A 19363-nucleotide genomic window follows, 5' to 3' on the forward strand; every position below is an offset into this window, starting at 1 on the left:
GGAATGTGTTTAAGCCTTGTAGGAGCTCAGCATGCTATTGTGGGCTCCATGTCAGGCTGCAGCTCTGGTTTTGGATGAAATGTCTGGCAAGCAGAGTGTGTTCAGCCTCGGCAGCAATCTGTTCAGTGAGAAATGGTCTTAGATGGAGAGTTGGTGGCTGCCCCCCAAAACTCTGTATTGTGGGGAGCGATGGCTCAGGCAGTGTCTGTCTGGCAGAGCTGCAGCTGCATTGGCAGTAGCGTTGTCTCCAGGGCTGCCCTGGATATCGCTGGGTACAGCTTCAGTTGCCCATCAAGAACCTAAGGGATGCCCAGGGAGGCCCTAGGTACTAGATGTAAGCAGTTCCATCCTGAGCCATCTCATAAAAAAAAGCCGTGGGAGCAAGGGAGAGGAAGAGGCATCATGAAGAGAGGCAGGGGCAGAAGATTTGGTGTGCCCCCAAATGGCTGACAAAGTGTCATACAGAAACAGCCAGGGAGTGAGAGGTGGCCACTTGTTCGTTGATGACCACGTGCCAATAACTTCACCACAATGTCATGTTACCAGCCTGGGATCAGGACGCCTATCGTGGGAGCTGCTGTTCTGGGCTCCTGAGAGCTGCCAGGAGCAATAGCTGAACCTCACAGCCCCGTACTTCCCTCCTTTATCACCGTGGGGCAGAGCAGCTCTAGGAGTGGGGACGAGGGGACCTTATCCTCTTGTGTCTCAGGGGTCCTTCTGTCGTATTCTGACGCTCCTGTTCCTTTCATTTGATTTATCATTCTGACCCATTATGGGGCCGATTTACAAAGCAGTGCCTGCTCCATTTGAGCTACTAATCTCATGCTTTACCTCTGTGAATTCAAGGCTGGCATGCAGCCCCAGGGGCAGAGGTGGTAGGATCCAGGCTCTCCTCTTTAATCTTCACCTTCTGAGATTATCTCCAAAATCCTGCTCCTCGGGGCATTTCCAGCCAGGTAAACTGGTGTCCTTGCTCACTCGCCATCCTTGCTGCGTGCAGCTATGCAGTTACATCTTTACCATCCTTGCTGCGTGCAGCTATGCAGTTACATCTTTACCATCCTTGCTGCGTGCAGCTATGCAGTTACATCTTTAGTTCGAAGGTGAGGCTCAGAGTGAAGTGGGTTTGCTTTGTTGATATGTTAATCACATTCCTCCTGGTTTTGTCTTCTCTATCTAGTTGTGTGCTTAAATTGCAATGCTTGATCGCCTTCAAGAGCTGTTTGGTGTAATCCCTGAGCTAAATTCCATAATAAATAATAGTAAATAATAAATCAATAATATATTATCTCCTATGGGAGGATTTATTGATTAGAAGATGCAGAACTGACCTCCAGAGCCTGCAGTAGCTATTGTGGTTTTTCAGCTCAGGTTTCAGCTGTTTTGTCTTCTCTTCAAGCACCGACAGAGTAAAAATGTTTTTGCCAGAGCTGACTCCATGCAGAAACACATGCATGTGGTTGTGTGTCTCTGTTTACATCTCTGAGTATCTTTGTTGGCTGAATACTATCCATTTTCTGAGACACCTCAGCCTACCATCGCTCTAGTTAATGAAGAGTTTAATTGGCAGTTTAAAGGTTGTGCTTTTGCAATCCAGTTTTCAATGTACTTGGGGACATCTTGGGACCATCATCTAATGAAGCCTGGACCCCACACTCAGCTGATGTGAGATGTCTGTGGAAGGAGGTTTCCATCTCTACCATCCCTCTTTCCCACCCCCCTGTCTTCACAGTCATAAATTACTGCAGTTAATTCATGGTGTCTAGCTTCTCCCCGTGAACTGGAAAACAATGCTGCGTGAATCCTGGGACGGTGCTCTGGAGCTGGTAGCTCAGGAGTGCTGGGAGATGTTTGGAAGGTGATCCTAGCACTTCTTCCTGTTAATCCCATTAGCTCGCGCTGGCCGCTGTGACAGGGCGCTGGGGAGCCCTGCTGCAAGCTGGCCGCTTGCTCTAAGCCCTGTGCACAATGAATGGGTGACTTCAAAGAGGCTAAATGTAATTTGCATTTCCAAGCTCTCACAGCCAAGGTCTTCAGGCGGGGATGAAAGTGTCTTTTGTGAAACTTAATAGCAGAGTTGATTAAAAAGCTCTGATTTTTCCCTGTTAAGGCATAGTCTGGTTCCACTGTTAGGCTTTCAGCATCTGGGGGAGGATAAATTCTGGAAAAAAAAAAAAAAGCATACAAAGAAAGTAACTTGTTGCCTAGCCAGCCATGATCATAATTAGGGATATTCTAATATAATTTTTCCTAATTTGAGAGTCATATAGTAGCTGTCTTGGGTGAATACCAGCATGAATAACAAAGAAATTATCAGCAAATTTTCATTAGGCATCTCCCTTTGCAGGGGCCTCAGCAGAGCCAAGGTGTCTGTCTTTCCAGAAAATGGGTCCCAAGTATCTCCAACTGGATTCTGGAAGCAAGAAAGTGAAAGGGCTGATTCATGCAGTTGGGTGCATGTTTCAGTGATCCCATATGCAAACTCCTCCTCAAATCATCCATAAAACTGTGTGTTGTGTGCCAGCACTTAGCTGTTGATTATCTGTTCAAAATAAGCAGTGACTGGTCTGGTCTTCAGAGGTTTAGTAATTTCTTTCTTTGCTTTGTTTGAAGAATATTGGCAAATAATTTCACATCTGGATTTATGTATTAAATGTCTCCTATATTGCATAAAGCAAAGCACCTAATGAAAGAAATCTGTCTATTTAACTCCTGTCTTAGCTTTGGTTCTGTTTTAGCAATAACTGTTACCACACTCATGGAAGATTGAAGAAACATTTCCTACTTCAGGGGTATCAGTGCTGGGAGTGGTTTGATTTTCTATATACGCTTTAAATTCAGTCTCTGCTAGCATCACTCTTCTGGCTATGTTTGTCAATATTAAGTACAAGTTTGGCTTAAAACTAGAAAACAGCATGTTAGTTGCTTTAAATAAACATTTATTATTTTTTTTCCCCAGGCAGTTTGTTTTATCTTCTAATCAAGGCTGGGTATATTCCTGAATATAGCCTTCCCCCTCATGGAAAAAGCATTAATTTCATACAACATTAGTGCATATTCTGGCTAACCTGAAATGCCACTAACTGCTTTCACCAAACAGCTGAAGTGTTTTGAAAAAAATGAGCATTCAAGATCTTGTGAAATAGAAGGATATAATCCTTATATTCACTTTGCATTCGTTTGTGAGATACTGAAAACTACCTGCGGCAGTGTGGGAATCCTTTAAGGTTAAAATCATCCAGGGCACAAAGCCCATGCCATGCCCCTGCACTACCTAAAGACCATATAATCCCTTATCACAGGCTCTAAATGGAGGGGATGGCGGCATGTGGGCTCCCGCGCTGGGGGAGCGTCACCCAGAACGAATTGCGGAGTGCAAGACAAACACAGTAAGCCCCTCGCATCGGCCTCTATTAATACAAGTGCCAGCTCCCTGTAGGGACATTTTGTTGCAAAGTCGCATGTGAAATGTTTCACCCCTTTGTGTTTATGATTGATTTCAGTGACGAGTATGAAGAGGATGGGTTTTGCCAGCCCTACAGGGGGATCGCTTGTGCACGATTTATTGGAAATCGAACCATTTATATGGAGTCTTTGCATATGCAAGGTGAAATAGAAAATCAGATTACAGGTAGGTAAAAAATGCATTTGCTTCTTTTCCACAAAACTGTCTCTTCCCAAAAAGTGCTAGAGTTTTGTAAAATAGAGTAGTGTTTTTATTTTCTCTTTATCCTCTCTTGCTGTGAGCTTCCCACCACAAAGCTTACCCGGGACTCCTGCCTTGTGCGGTGGCAGTGGAGGGAGTCATCTGAAGACTGACAATCTGAGCAGCCTTCATGTCTCTGCTTATCCAGCTCCCCCAAGAGAAACTAAAGAATTATTTTCCAAGGAGAAGGGGCTGTGTATTTACAGCTATTCTCATAGCTGGGCTACCTTGTACTGCTGTTACCCAAGCAGATTTTAAAAGCAGAGGGAGACCAGACTTGAGTTTTATGTGGTTGAGATTATTTAGGTGCTGGAAGAGGCTACATAAATAATCCAGCAGGTAGTGTTTTCCCTTTAGATTTAGGAAAGAACCAGTTTTCATTGTTTTTGTAGGATATGCCGTGCCAATGGAGGTGCTGAATTAAAACTGAGGCCTCATAGATGTCTATCATAGTGCCTCTCTATTTTTTAAATATAAATTAACCTTGGCCAGATCCTAGCCATGGTAATCATCTTCTCTACATTCAGGTTTTCTCTTTCTGTCAGAATATTACGAATTCCTCTTTCCCCTAGAGTGTTCTTCCTTTGTTTCCAAACATTGTCAGTGTTGTGAAAAAGGTTGTTGAATTGCTCACAGGGAAGGCCAATGGTTTCTATACAACCAGCAGTTCATAATCTTACACCATTTTGTATGAAAAGTCATTTGGGGTAGTGTGAAAGCTGTCATCTTCCACCAAGGCACTGGTGCTGTCATCCTGCAGCCTGCAGGAACTTTCATTTTCACCTGCTGAGCAAAAAGCAGCCAAATATTATATGACTTTGCAAAACATTATAAATTCTTGGGGGGGGGGGGGGTATAATTAAGTTTGGGGTTTGGGTAACGTGCTTAACATTAATCCCGTGTTGAAAACCAGATGTACTTTCTCTGTCAGCAAAATCAGCATCATTAATAACTTCTAATGTAATTAGTGCTCTGTATTTCTTGAAGGCCCGTTCATCACCTGAACATCTGAAAATAATAGTCACAATGGGAAGTGGGGGTTGTACTGGGAAGGCAAGAGCACAGGAATAAAACTCCTACTGGGTTAAGTAAAATCCTTTTGTGTATTTTACAGCTGCCTTCACCATGATTGGCACTTCCAGCCATTTGTCGGATAAATGCTCCCAGTTTGCTATTCCTTCACTGTGCCATTACGCCTTCCCCTACTGTGATGAGACTTCATCAGCTCCCAAGCCACGAGACCTGTGCCGTGATGAATGTGAAATTCTGGAAAATGTCCTGTGTCAGACAGAGTATATTTTTGCAAGATCTAATCCCATGATTCTGATGAGATTAAAGCTGCCCAACTGTGAAGATCTTCCCCAGCCAGATAGTCCCGAAGCTGTCAATTGTATCCGGATTGGGATTCCAATGGCAGATCCCATAAATAAAAGTAAGTGAAAACCGCCTGTTTCTCTGTGCAAAAAGTACCACTGTGAAAAGGTTGGCTGTAGGGGCTCGTGCTATCAGAGTCGGAGCTGGTGCTGGGCTTTGAAAGCTTGCAGATGCCGTGCTCTTGAGTTACCCCACTCGCACACTTCTCCCCTAGCTAGGCTGGATGGGTAGAAATTCAGAAATACTTTTTCTTTTTTTTTCTTCACCTGCCTATGGACTCACACTAAATGCTGTTTATTGGTTTCAGATCTTTTCTAATTAATATGAAGTAGGAAACAATGGCAGTGTAAGCATTTGAATCCTGAGGAACATCCCTGTCCTCCCACAGCCATCCAAGGTGCTCCAGCGAGGCCAGGGGTGCTTGTCAGAAGGAACATTTGCAGGGGTCAACATTGGCCATGGCTGCGCCTGCCAAATGCAGCCTAATTTTAGACATCGGCTGAGCTCACTCTTTGATCAGACTGGGCTGCAGCCTGTTCACAGCCCTTATACATCTCAATAGTCAAATATAAAACATGGCTCCCACAAATTCTCTACCTTCATACGAAAATAATGGCTGCAATTCAGGTTCCCACTGTAGTTTTTACTTCTTTGTGTATCTTATATTAAAAACGCTTGGCATAAGCTGTTTTCATTACAGAAGCATAAGCTTTAAATCCTCCCAGGAATGTGAATGCAAAGCAGGCCTTGTGTTACAGCCACAGCAAATTGGGAGCCTGTGCTTCCAAACTGGGTTTCCCGGCCCTGGGCCAGCAGCAGTGTGCTGGGGCTGGGGATGCCGGTAGCTCACTGCCCCCGAGTGCTGCGGCCCTCTGCCTTGCCGCCACCAACTATTGCTTTGGATTATTATTTTTTTTTTTTTCAGATCACAAATGCTACAACAGCACAGGAGTAGATTACCGAGGGACGGTAAGCGTGACCAGGTCGGGGCGGCAGTGCCAGCCATGGAACTCACAGTACCCCCATACCCACACCTTCACTGCCATCAGGTACCCCGAACTCAACGGGGGTCACTCCTACTGCCGCAACCCAGGGAACCAGAAGGACGCCCCGTGGTGCTTCACCTTAGATGAGAACTTTAAGTCTGAGCTTTGTGATGTCCCAGCATGTGGTAATTACTGACCTTTTTTACGTTTTGTTTTGGAACAAAAAGGGGCACTGTTTTGTCACGTCCTGCAAATCAGGGCCTTGGGGAAGCTGTGCACAAAGTGTCTTTCTTGAATCCCTGTAAAGAGAGCTGTAGGAAAGGCTAACTACAGTGTCTGTAACTAAAGCCACAGCATCCCCACTCCTAGGAGACCTTTGAGCACTTACTGCCCATGCAGCTGGCAAAGTGTTGGCATGAAAATATTTTAGTAGGGAATACCTGAGCACTCACCAGAAGGTGATGAAGCAGCAGCATGTTGCCAGCCCAAGCATTCTAGGCTTTCCTGTTTGCCATTACAATCAATATAACTTCTTAGTCCAAATTAAAACAAGCAATCATAGAATTATTTAGGTTGGAAAAAGCCTTTAAGATTATAGAGTCCAACCATTAGCCCAGCACTGCCAAGCCCACCACTAGCCCATGTCCCTAAGTGCCACATCTACGGGTCTTTAAATACCTCCAGGGATGAGGACTCCACCCCTTCCCTGGGCAGCCTGTTCCAGGGCTTGACCACCCTTTTGGTGAAGACATTTTTCCCAATATCCAATCTGGCACAGCTTGAAGCCGTTGCTTCTCATCCTATCGCTTGTTATCTGGGAGAAGAGACCAACCCCACCCCACTGCACCCCCCCTTTCAGGCAGCTGTAGAGAGCGATTGGGTTCCCCCTGAGCCTCCCTTTCTCTGGGCTGAACACCCCCAGCCGCCCCCGCCAGCCTTGTGCCCCAGCCCCCTGCCCGGCTCTGGACACGCTCCAGCCCCTCCAGGTCCCCCTTGCCGCGAGGGGCCCGATCCTGCACACAGGGTTCGGGGTGCAGCCTCACCAGTGCCGAGCGCAGGGGGCCGTCACTGCCCCGGCCCTGCTGGCCACACTGTTTCTGGTACCAGCCAGGACGCCGCTGGCCTCCTTGGCCACCCGGCCACGCTGCCGGCTCATGTCCAGCGGCCGCTGACCAGCCCCCCCGGCCCTTCCCCGCCGGGCAGCTCCCAGCCCCCTGCCCCCAGGGGCTGGTGTGACCCCCGGGCAGGGCCGGCACTGAGCCCTGGGGACCCTCGTCCGATCGGCCTCGGCCCCTCGACGCAGCCTGCCCAGACCCCCCTGCAGAGCCGGCCGACCCCCCGGCAGATCAGCACCCCCCAGCTCGGGGCTGCCTGCAAACCTGCTGAGGGTGCGCTCGATCCCTCGCCCCGGTCATGGGTGAAGGTGTTAGAGGGCTGCCCCCCGCCCGCACCCTGGGGACGCCCTTGTGACCAGCGGGGTGTAACTCCATTCACCACAAGTCTCTGAGCTCGGCCACCCAGCCAGGTTTTTACGCAGAGAACAGCACACCTGAACCAGCCGTCAGCAGCCAGAATAGGGTCACAGAAGTTGCACTGTTGACGCTGATCCACAAAGTCATTGTAGAACATTCTATATTTCACTTAGTTTATTAAGAGCCATTTTCATAAATGCAAACCTTGCTTAGTAGAGCTCAGGCCTTATTTAAAAAATAAAGATCATCTTGCCAGACCCTTTTATCTGTCTCTTAAGTTTGTGTTCACAGAACTGCCCTGGCTGCATTTTGGTTTTGCAAAATGAACAAAAATGGAGATTCAGCTCTCATTTTATTCTGCTTTTCTGAGACACAGAAGCAGTGGGTGGAAGACCTGAACAAATAGTTCCTAATTGTTTTATCGGCATATAGAAATAATAGTGCTGATAGCGTGCCAAGAAAAAAACACAGCAATTTGCATAGACGTGCCAGAAATGCACCCAGAAATGTTCTGGAAATTCATGGTGCAAAGTTTCACCCAAATTTTATGTTGCCTACAAGTTGTCCCAGTAACATTACCTTTCCCCTGGGAAAGGAGATACCTTTTGATGTTACTGTTCGATAGCCAGAACCAAATTAAATTATTTCTGGTTATGGTTATGAGCATTCCTGCAGTGAGACATGTTCTGAGCCTACTCCAAAGTCTTTTTCAATTAATGGAAAGATGGGAATCGATGCCAAAATAGGATCTAAATTATGTTCTTACTGAAAGAGTAGATCAGGGGAAAGGCAGACAGTCTGGGCTGTATCATGTGCACCTCAGTTTTGGGCCCCTCACTTCAAGAGGGATGTAGAGGTGCTGGAGCATGTCCAGAGAAGGGCAGCAGGGCTGGGGAAGGGGCTGGGGGTGTTTAGCCTGGAGAAAAGGAGGCTCAGGGGGGATCTTCTCGCTCTCCACAACTATCTGACAGGAGGTTGTAGCGAGGTGGGGTCTGTCTCTCCTCCCAAGTAACAAGTGGTAGGATGACAGGCAGTGGCCTCAGGTTGTGCATGGGGAGGTTTACATTGGGTGTTAGGAAAAATGTCTTACGCTGGAACAGGCAGTGGTGGCATCCCCATCCCTGGAGGTATTTAAAGACCCGTAGATGTGGCACTTAGGGACGTGGGTTAGCGGTGGGCTTGGCATTTCTGGGCTAATGGTTGGACTCGATGATCTTAAAGGTCTTTTCCAACCTAAACTGTTCTGTGATTCTGTGTATGGTTTTTAGAATCCTGTATCTCTTTTGCTATTATTCCACTGCATTTAACTTCAGTTATTTTTTTTGTGTGAGGTGCAGTGATAGACTGACTACCCGAGAGTAGTTCAATCTATACAGACTGTTCTGAAGATCTTTTTCAGCACTTCAGTACGAAAATCTGGATCTAAGTAGCAGTCAGCAGGTCTCCCCTTAGCATACTGTCCCCTCTGGGCTCTCCACCCCGGAGCTGCATGGCTGCATATGCTGGGCTGAGCTGGGTGAGCAGAGGGAGCTCAGCTCCGGGGGGGGGGGTGGGGGGGTGGGCAGCTGAGTTTGGGCAAGCTGAGGGGTCATGCACGTCCACCAGCAGCGATGCTGTTGAGCTTGCTGTACTACACTGTCGCTGTACAATCTTTCAGCCTTGTGCATTTTGTGTTTTCCACAACTTCTGGATAATGGGTAATTAAAGAGTTGATTGGGGTGGGCTGCTTGCCAGGCCCCCTCTAGATGGGCTCTGAGATCCCAGGGCTGGCTCAGTCTTTTGATCTGGAATAGCTGAAAGCAGGATGCTTTTGGACGTGTTGCAAAGTCTCTGATTTGGACGTTTTACTAGATAATAAACAAGATAGGCTGGGTGGCTTGAAGAATTCCCGACAAGGGTTTTAATTATGTCTCACCACTGCCTTAAATGGTACTGGCAGTACGGCTGAGTTATATGGCATTATTATTCTAAATACAGACAAATAGAGCTGTATCAGGTGAGTAGTAATTTAATTGGTAAATGCTAATATGCATATTAAAACCAAAATACCATGTGGGACTTGCATTCCGTTGGTTTTGCACTGGTTGAAAGAGCCATTTCAGGCGCATTTTAATAAGTATTGTGCATTCTGCCTCACCAGGACATGCCTAGATGGGAAATGGATTTAATTAGGGTGGCTCCCAAGAAACCTATTAACCTAATGAGGCTTCACTGCAGGGGCTGCTACTTAATAAGAATAATAATTCCCTTTGACTGGAATAGCTCAGGTGATGAACTAGTGCCCAGGTCTCGTCTGCCTCATGCTGATGCTTTCTTTTTCTTCCTTCAACTGTATCTTTCAGTTGTCTCATAAGCTGCAATAGATTCATTTCATAGAAGTTTGTCAACTTGAATATAGGAAGATGTGAAACATGGAGTAATTCAAGCATGAGGCTTAGCAAAGACAAACATAAGAAGGATTTGAAGGAGAGGGGAAAGGCACAGATAGTGTGTCTGTGTTAGAGAGCAGCAGCTCACAAAGGAGACCTACAGTGGGTCCGTGCTGTAGAGCTGAATGTTCACTGAAGACAGGGTGAGAGCACAGGCTGCCCTTCTGCTGGGCACAGGGAGACTGTAGCGGGGACAGTGCTTTAGTCCTCTGTTGTTTCCTAGAGGCCATAGAAATATTTGAACCACCTCTCCTCTCAATTAAAGAACAGATGGCACTACTTACTCTAAAAAGAGTGGACAAAAAGGAGGGCAGGGAGAGCAGCGCAACAGCGTGAGCCTGTAAGAGGAGAGGAGTTATGCAAAATGACATCTAGAACCATTTGAACTTTGCCTCTGTCACAATTTGAGTCAAACCCAAGCTTCGGATCAAGTTCATGTTTAATTAAGTGCATAAAAGATATCTGTGTGGGCTGCTAAGCACTTCTACAAATCCAGTCTGGAAAACACAGACAAACAAACTGAAATGACCCTGCAGGAATAATAAAACATTCCCCATTCTGCCAGAATCCACTAAGCCTGATGCTGCCACAGACCTTCACAATCTCAACCAGGCTACAGCCACCAGTCCCGCAGCTCAAGGTGATCCTCAGAGTTCCTGGGGTGCCCTATAGTTAGTGTGTTAATCCATGCGTAATTATACCCTAAATTTTATGAATGCTCCTGAGAAATGCCAAAGCAAAGCAGGTTTCGGCGTCCCCGTGCTCAGAGCAGCCCGGCTGGAAGGTATGTCCTTGTCAACCCAAGCAGGTGCTGCATGAATGCAAGGACGTGAGCTCCTTCCCGAAACCCGTCTCTCCTCTCTCACGGCACCTTCCCTCTGAGCACTGTGCCCTGTGAAACCGGAGCCAGCTGGAGGGAGGCAAGTGTCCAGCGTTCCAGCTGTGCCTTGCCGGGCAGTGGTAGAAGAGGTTTTCATATTTCTAAAATTAATCACTCCCTAGCTGTGAAGAGAGCTGTGTGCAGAGGGAGCAAATATTGCAGCTAGCATTCACACTATGTGCAATAAACTGGCTTCCCAACCTCTTCCGGATCCTTCTTTTTTATCCATGCTCTAGCTTCCTCTCAGCTACCGTTGCTGCGTCCTTTGTGCCAGCATCTGCCACCCTGCTCAGATGACCACTATTACTGTATAGTTGGTAGAGGGGTGGGTTTTCCCATTAGCCCGTTAATCCTATTAAGACCAAGTTCTCGGTAGGTAAGATCTTTTTTTAAGATTATGCTACAGTTTTTGTCTGTGTTCAGACTTTCTGAAGCCCTTTCCTGACTTTCTGGGATGAAAAACAGGACTATGCTCTCTATTTCTTGCCATGCAGTTCCTCCTGTTTCCCAGGTGTTCTCCATTTCTTCTGCTCTGGAGTTCCTATTCATCCTGTTCCTGCACCTAACACTAACTAGAAAACAACTTTTCTGTTTCACATGTTGTTTGTTCCAGTGCCCTGGGTGGCCACACAAATGCTTCAGTCGGTGCTAGGAGATATTGAGATCAGGAGGCTGGAAATAAACAGGGGGATAAAACTATTCTTTTTAATGGCTCCCCACATTTTTGTTGGATTAAGGAAACTATGGCACCAAATCCTAATATACATATTAAAATAAGGAGGCTATAATCCCACCAAAGCCTTTCTTCCATCAGCTGTCTTAGAAATTAACTTTTCTGTGGACCTGTACTAGCCCATCCCTTCGTTTCACCCCAGTCAACAGCCATGTCACAGTATTCACCTATTTCATGACCATAAATATGTTTGAACTGACGTGCTGCAGGGGGGAAGTTGTTCCTGGTCATTCTGTGTTCTTACAGAAATGTTACTCAACAAAATTAATTGCTCTGTTAATATTAGGGAAAGAAAACAGCATTCAAGGTGGATTGTAGTGGTGTTATCGGGATGTTTTACTCTTAACACTTCCAGTTGATCCAGGGATGTACTTGACACTGTGGAATACTTCATTCATTGGTTTGGGTCTTTTTTTTTTTTCTTCTGAACCAGATTATAAGGATTCCAAGGAAAAGAATAAAATGGAAATCCTGTATATCCTGGTGCCAAGTGTTACTATTCCCCTGGCCATAGCCTTACTCTTCTTCTTCATCTGCATCTGTCGCAACAATCAGAAGTCATCCTCCCCTCCCGTTCAAAGACAGCCTAAACATGTAAGAGGACAAAATGTGGAGATGTCAATGCTCAACGCCTATAAACCAAAGGTAATCCCTCATTTCTGCTTTGACATTTGCTGTCTGTAAAGGCGGGGAGTGAAATGCTTTGATCAACTCAGCACTGAAATACTAAGCTGATTTCCAGCTTGCAGTTTCTGCTGGTGCCTTCAGCTGTAATTTTTGTAAGGACTTCTCTCATCAGCAGGATAGCAACTGTGCTGGACCCGTGGAGGTAATTCCTCTGTGTCCATGTACCTGGATAAATAGGAGCTGGAGTTTTTTTGTATTAAAGCGAGCAACCCATTAATGAAGCATCTCTAAATCACCTCGTTTAAGTTAGAGAGTAGTGCGGATAAAGATGTGATTCAGCATTTTGTCAAGAGAGTTTTTTCATGGGTCTGTTGTAGTCCTATGTCATCTCTCGCTCGGCCGAAATCACTTTGGAAAGATTTGTTCCTTGTTTTTTCAGGCTTGCCCTTTCTCTTAAATTCCTTTTAAAAAAGAGGAATTACCAAAACAGGGCCTTAGAAGTCTGCCTGCTGTTTTGGCCAGCACAGCTGATGCGTAGCGGCTCCTGTTGCCGGTATTGTTTTGCTTCACTGCAGTCCCAGGTTCATGAAGCATTTTTAAAAATCATTTAAGATTTAGGCATGATCAACCTTTAGCTCCTTGCGTATGGGCAGGGCAGCCAAATTGCAAACCTGTGGCGTTTCAGGGCTATAACTGCCTTCTGCCACCTACAGAAAGAATAACGCCCTGGAAAGAATATTTGCCTTGGTTCTCACACCCTGCCAGTTCTCTTCCACAACTTGATGAAGATTGTTCTTTTGAAACATTTCAGAGTGAAAATCAGTATCTACAATTAAGTAGAATAGAAACTGTGTAGACTGTGGTATCTGAAAGAGTCATGCCTTTGGGTAAGCTGTTATTTTTGTTAGAAAATGACATAGAAAAATGAATCCAAAGTCTGATTTTATTGAGTTTAGCAATGTGAACTCTAGCCTTCAAGCATTGCTGCCGTAGGTATTCTTTCAGCAGAGCTAATCACTTAGCATCAAGGAGGCTCACACGCTTCAGGAGTAGTGTTCAACATCTCTGAACAAATTCTGGGGTCGTTTCTTCTGAAGTTCAATAAAGCAGCTATGGGATGCTGTTAATGCTTGGTCTTAAATGTCAAGTTGACAGAATTAGGTTGTAAAGAGTTAATTGTGACAGCCTAGGGAAAATGGAGTAAGTAGCTGTATCCGGTGAGGGGCTGGGATGGATGCGCCGCCCAGGCACTAGCTGCTCTTTCAGGGGTGCTGCCCTGTGGGTCTGTGGAGCTGCAGTCTTAGTGCAGCAGGGACTGGCACAGAAAGTTGTTGCAGAGGAAAATTCCAGCTCCTCGCCAGCTCACAGAAAGAGTAGGAGAGTCTTTTTAAGTCAGCGATAAAAGTAAACCCACAGCTGTGCTGGAAGATGCTGTGCTGCTTTAGCCTGTTAGTAACACAAACTGCATTCAGAGATGTCACGGGGCTGACACTGGGATTCCTGTTTAAATAGTGTTGCGGGCACTGGGAGCTGGTGATCTGTGCAGGGTATCTGTTCAGGATGGTCAGACAGGGTTTGGTCTGTTGTTACATTTTAACTCCTCAGTCCCATACACACTGGCCCTGGGAATTTATCTTCCTTTTCCCTTCAAGTTCTTAATTCTAACTTTCATGTACATCTTAGAGTAGCTATATATCAAAATGCTGGTAATAGTACAAAGACCATTTAATTAGGTAAGTGTCAGAACTACATCTTGCGTCCAACTGCCATGGAATATTCTGTTAAATTTGGATTTGCTTCTTGGTCCCCATTCTGCTAGATATTTGGGATACAATCCTGGCTAAACTGAAGATAGTGGGAATGTCAGCATCATTTTTAATGAGGTCACAGTTTCCACCTAGACTAGACTGCTGACACGCTGGTGGCTTGTGCACACAACTTAGGAAAGCAACTTGCCCAGAAATGTTTGCAAATATAAGACTCTTTTTGTGTTCAAAGGCATATGCTGCAAAAAACTTTCCATCTTATTTATGATAATTCTGTATTTTCCCACTGGGAAACCCAGCTCTCCCTGTCTCAAATGTTTTGATTGCCTTTCAAACAAATTTTAAAAGAAAGGAAGTAGAATCCTATTTTAAAATACTGTATCTAGTATTAATGTCGACTTTGGATAAAAACATGCTTAGGCTTCAGGCTCCAACTGAGATAGATGTGTGTTTGCTCATGCAAATAAAACCGTTAGCATTTAATCCAAAAGCCTGTCTCAGCTTTAAGGGATTTTAATTGCCTTCCAAAAATATAATAAACTAAGCTCGTCTTGTCATTCACCTAGTGGAAGGAGCCGATAAAGAGATAGAGGCGGTGGGCTTCGCTCTTGCTGCTCTCCCTTTGTACTCAGTTTACTTTGGCGTGCTGCCTCGTATGTATTTTACACTTCTTTACATTTTGTACACCGATGTATGACAAATACTTGTCAAACAAAAACTAAGCAGATTTATAACCGCTTAACTTGAAGTGAGCCCTTCCTGCCAAAACTTTATGACTTCATTTTCTTTCATAGTTTTCCACTATGTTGGTTCAAACAGACGAACCCAGCCTCAGGTCAGACAAAGGTCATTTCACTTTCATTACTAAAATATAATTTACAATATGCCAGACCTAAACAAGTTTTAGCCTAAAGGATTTGTATAATACAAACCATCTGTTTCTCAACAATATAGCTAATTTCCTGCCATCGCCATACAGTCTACTGGCTGCCTGCTCAAATGGCTGCTATTATTATTATTGTTGTTGTTGTTGGTTTTATTAGTACTATTATTATAGTTATTGTTGTTATTGTTATTATTATTATTTTTTGTTGCAGTGATTGTCTGAAAGTCGTAAGTGGTCAATATGATTAGAATTCATTTATTCTAAAATGTCATTTCTTCATCATTTTTTAAAATGTCAGTTCTTCTGTATTGCCACTGTAAAGCTGCTGTTACGTGATTTCAGGAATACAAATGATAATTTTTACACTAACTTATGAAACATAGATCCCACACTCAGTAGTCTTAAATTACTACCTATGGCTATACTGAGGACCCTAAATGAGTATGTTTGGGTCTAGGTGTTACAAGCACGAGTGGAAGTTAATGTCTGAGAATAATACAGCTTCTTTATGGCCTAAGAGTGAATATATGCACCCAGAATAACAATAGAGTTTTAAAACACTTTGCCTTTCTCCTTTGACCACTATTTCCTTTTTCCAGCTGACTCTGTCCTGCCTGGAAAATCCTGTTTGGATTGAACATTCCGTCAAGTGTGAGCAGAAATAGTCTCTACTGTGCATTGGAAGGTTAATAGCGAAGTCAAGGAAAAATTGGCTACAAGGACAGAATTTTTAAAATAAAAAAATATTCCGCTAAAACTTTAGGCCCTGGCCCAGAAAACGCTTCAGCATGTACTTACTTAAAGACTGTGAATTGCCTCAATTCCTGAAATTAGTCAGATTCAATTTTAAGCATATACCTGCCTGAGCCCAAGTATATAAATGCCTTTGCTGAAATGCTGATGGTTCCTGCATATATTTTGATCTAATACTTGCTACTATTATCTGATCTTGTGTAGAGGGTAAAAAGTAATTCTGAATTTAGGTTTGGAGCATGGAGGGCAGAGATTAGGCAGCACTCAGCCCTGAGCTTTGCTGATGGTGGGATACTGGTGTCCCTCAGGCTGTCCCTGGCCCTGGGGCTGGTGCCGTCACACCAGTGCCAGCATCTCACAGGGCTGAGCAGGGTCGTTGCCAAACGGGTATGGAGCCCAGGGAACTCCTCTGCTGCCCGTTTGGCTCTCAGACATCCTGTGCGAAAAGGTCTTTTCCTTAAAACCACATTTTCAATCCTGTTTTTCTGACGTGGTTTTGCTGTCATTTCTTCAACAGAGTAAGGCTAAGGAGTTGCCCCTATCTGCTGTTCGTTTCATGGAAGAACTGGGTGAATGTGCTTTTGGCAAGATCTACAAGGGACATCTCTACCTCCCAGGCATGGATCACGCTCAGCTCGTTGCTATCAAGACACTAAAAGACTTTAACAACCCCCAGCAGTGGGCAGAGTTCCAGCAAGAAGCATCTCTCATGGCCGAGCTCCATCACCCTAACATCGTTTGCCTCTTAGGTGTTGTGACCCAGGAACAACCTGTCTGCATGCTTTTTGAGTACATGAACCAAGGAGACCTCCATGAGTTTCTCATCATGCGATCGCCGCATTCAGACGTGGGATGCAGCAGCGACGAGGATGGGACTGTAAAATCCAGCCTGGACCATGGGGATTTCCTGCATATCGCAGTCCAGATTGCAGCAGGGATGGAGTACTTGGCAAGTCATTTTTTTGTCCATAAAGATCTTGCTGCTCGTAACATTCTAATTGGAGAACAACTTCACGTGAAAATTTCGGACCTGGGACTTTCAAGAGAAATCTACTCGGCAGATTATTACAGAGTTCAAAACAAGTCTCTCTTGCCCATTCGCTGGATGCCACCAGAGGCAATTATGTATGGCAAGTTCTCTTCCGATTCAGATATTTGGTCATTTGGAGTTGTTTTGTGGGAAATATTCAGCTTTGGGCTGCAACCGTATTACGGATTTAGTAACCAAGAAGTCATAGAGATGATCAGGAAAAGACAACTGCTGCCATGCTCTGAAGACTGTCCTCCCAGAATGTATAGCCTGATGACAGAGTGCTGGCATGATCTGCCATCCCGGAGGCCACGATTCAAAGAAATCCATGCCAGGCTGCGCTCATGGGAGGGTCTTTCAAGTCACACTAGTTCTACTACCCCCTCCGGTGGGAACGCCACCACTCAAACGACTTCCCTCAGCGCAAGCCCAGTTAGCAACCTCAGCAATCCTAGGTACCCTAACTACATGTTTCCAGCACAAGGTATACCCCAAGGCCAAATCGCCGGGTTCATCGGACCGCCAATACCTCAAAACCAGCGATACATCCCGATCAATGGGTACCCGATTCCACCAGGATATGCTGCTTTCCCAGCTGCCCACTACCAACCGCAAGGGCCACCCAGGGTGATCCAGCACTGTCCTCCTCCAAAGAGTCGCTCTCCCAGCAGCGCCAGCGGATCCACTAGCACAGGTCACGTCACTAGCCTGCCATCTTCAGGATCCAACCAGGAAGCAAATATTCCTTTGCTATCTCATATGTCAATTCCTAGTCATCCGGGGGGAATCGGTATTACAGTTTTTGGAAATAAAACTCAAAAACCGTACAAAATTGACTCAAAGCAGTCTTCCCTATTAGGAGACTCCAGCATCCATGGACCGAATGAATCTATGATTTCAGCTGAATTGTAAATAAGTGAGGCCTTTGTAAATATAACTATTTACAACACAAACTAGAAAGTCGTAGAAAAGATTTATATTCAAATATTTTATTAAAGATTCTTCTGGTTGTTTAACAGACATTGCAGCAAGTATCTTCTGTGAAGTGTAACTGCTTAACAAGATGGGCAGACGCAACCAGGCAAAGATCGCTGTGGTATGGATACTCAGCTCTGTCAATGGACACGTTTCTTTTAAGTGCCACCGACAATTCAAAAGGGGGAAAGGAGATTATTTTTTTTTTTAACTAAAAACATTTTATCATACGTTTTTCACAGCTTTTTAAACCTCTGGTGTGGTTTAAATCACAGAAACTTTTTTATACTGAAAACATATTTTAATATTTGTCTCTTTTTTTGGGAGATGCAAATATTCAGAGATCTACTGGGTGTGCAATTTCAGTTCCAATAGCTCGTTAAACTATTTGTAAATTTTGCAGTCAAGGATTATGTCTCAAATATGTGATCTGAATAAATTTCTTCAGGTAGGATTTTGGTCTTTCATTAACTTGGGAGTCTGAGTTCAGATTCAGACCAAAAAAAGTCATTTATATGACAGCACAATAACTTGAGTTATCAACTTGCAGTCTACAAAAGTCACCTGCTGTTGGCTGCTAAAGATGGCTGGAGTTCTAAGAAATTGCCTTAAAGGAAATGAAATTAAAGTGTTTTAATTTCAGAACCTGAATCAACTTATTCAAAGATAACATTTCATAATCTAGTAGTTAAAGCAGAAATTTTATATCCTTTTGTTGCTATGCAACTGTGTAATGGAAAGGCTCCAAACCACAATTTTATATATGACAATCAGTTTTCCCAGGAATATTTATTGTTTCAGATCAATGTGTAATTTCAGTGACTATGACTCCAGGAACCCTGAAAAAGGGAAACTCGCATTCCATCATGCAGCAAATCCATTGATAGCAATTCTGTCTAGCAATTCTAATAATGTGAATTAGTGTTAACTTTCAACTTAGAAATATGACATTTGTGTATTTACTAAAAAAATCATTCAGGTATAAGCAATCTAGATTATTCATTTGAAACCACTTTTATGAGTTACAAAAGTGCTGTGTACATTACCGTTTTTCACAGACTTTTTTGTACTGAAAAGTATTTTTATTGTACACGGAACGAGAACAATCTTTTGCTCAGTTGACAATGTTGTATAATATGACTTTATTTTTACGTTTTTGCACAGAAGTGTGATAATGTTTTGTACAGCAGAAGTGAAAATACATCTCTGCGTTTTATATCTTGGTCTGTTTCTTTTTGCTTTTAACCTGATGTAGATGTTCTTGAAATATATTATGGTGATATTCAGCCACTACCTTATACAAATATTTTTCTTTGTTTTCACTGCATGCATTTAATCACTGTATTACTTGATGATTGATTTATTAATTATGGGCATTTCAATTAGGCAAGCATGAAAATGTAATAACAAAGGCTATTTTATAATTAAGATATGTGCATTTTTGTATTTCACATGCCAGAGATGATATTAAACACTGATTATTTTATGCTGCTGTTTATTAAAATGTTGTTTTAACATAAACATGTCGATATTTCCTCCATCTTGGTGTAAGATATTTGAAGTGCTTCGTAATTAACACAGCACTGAAATTGCTCATGCAGCTCAGGCAAGGAGTCTGCTGAAATGCTGCCTTGAACGGGACACGACAGTTTTGCAAATAACATTTGCAGGCACAGATTACTGAGGGGTAACGTACAGAGGCTTAAATGAATATGTGACTGTAAATATTTGCAGAGCGCACCAAAG

At 44.1% G+C, this 19363-nt stretch overlaps 1 protein-coding gene across 2 annotated transcripts in view; it reads left to right on the top strand.

The window, feature by feature from the left end:
* The window catches only part of ROR1 (receptor tyrosine kinase like orphan receptor 1), a 171632-nt gene extending 152529 nt beyond the window's left edge, over nucleotides 1–19103 (top strand). The window contains exons 5-9 of one of the 2 annotated variants that reach the window (XM_055815670.1): nucleotides 3504–3631; nucleotides 4821–5138; nucleotides 6006–6251; nucleotides 12014–12225; nucleotides 16130–19103. In XM_055815670.1, the coding sequence (XP_055671645.1) occupies nucleotides 3504–3631; nucleotides 4821–5138; nucleotides 6006–6251; nucleotides 12014–12225; nucleotides 16130–17554 (2329 nt within the window). In that variant the 3' untranslated portion in view covers nucleotides 17555–19103. The remainder of the gene's footprint in view (nucleotides 1–3503; nucleotides 3632–4820; nucleotides 5139–6005; nucleotides 6252–12013; nucleotides 12226–16129) is intronic. The other variant, XM_055815671.1, reaches the window with a different exon arrangement.
* The last annotated feature ends 260 nt before the right edge of the window (nucleotides 19104–19363 follow it).

The sequence above is a fragment of the Falco peregrinus genome, chromosome 10, assembly GCF_023634155.1.
Source record: "Falco peregrinus isolate bFalPer1 chromosome 10, bFalPer1.pri, whole genome shotgun sequence".
Taxonomy (NCBI): Eukaryota; Metazoa; Chordata; class Aves; order Falconiformes; family Falconidae; genus Falco; species Falco peregrinus.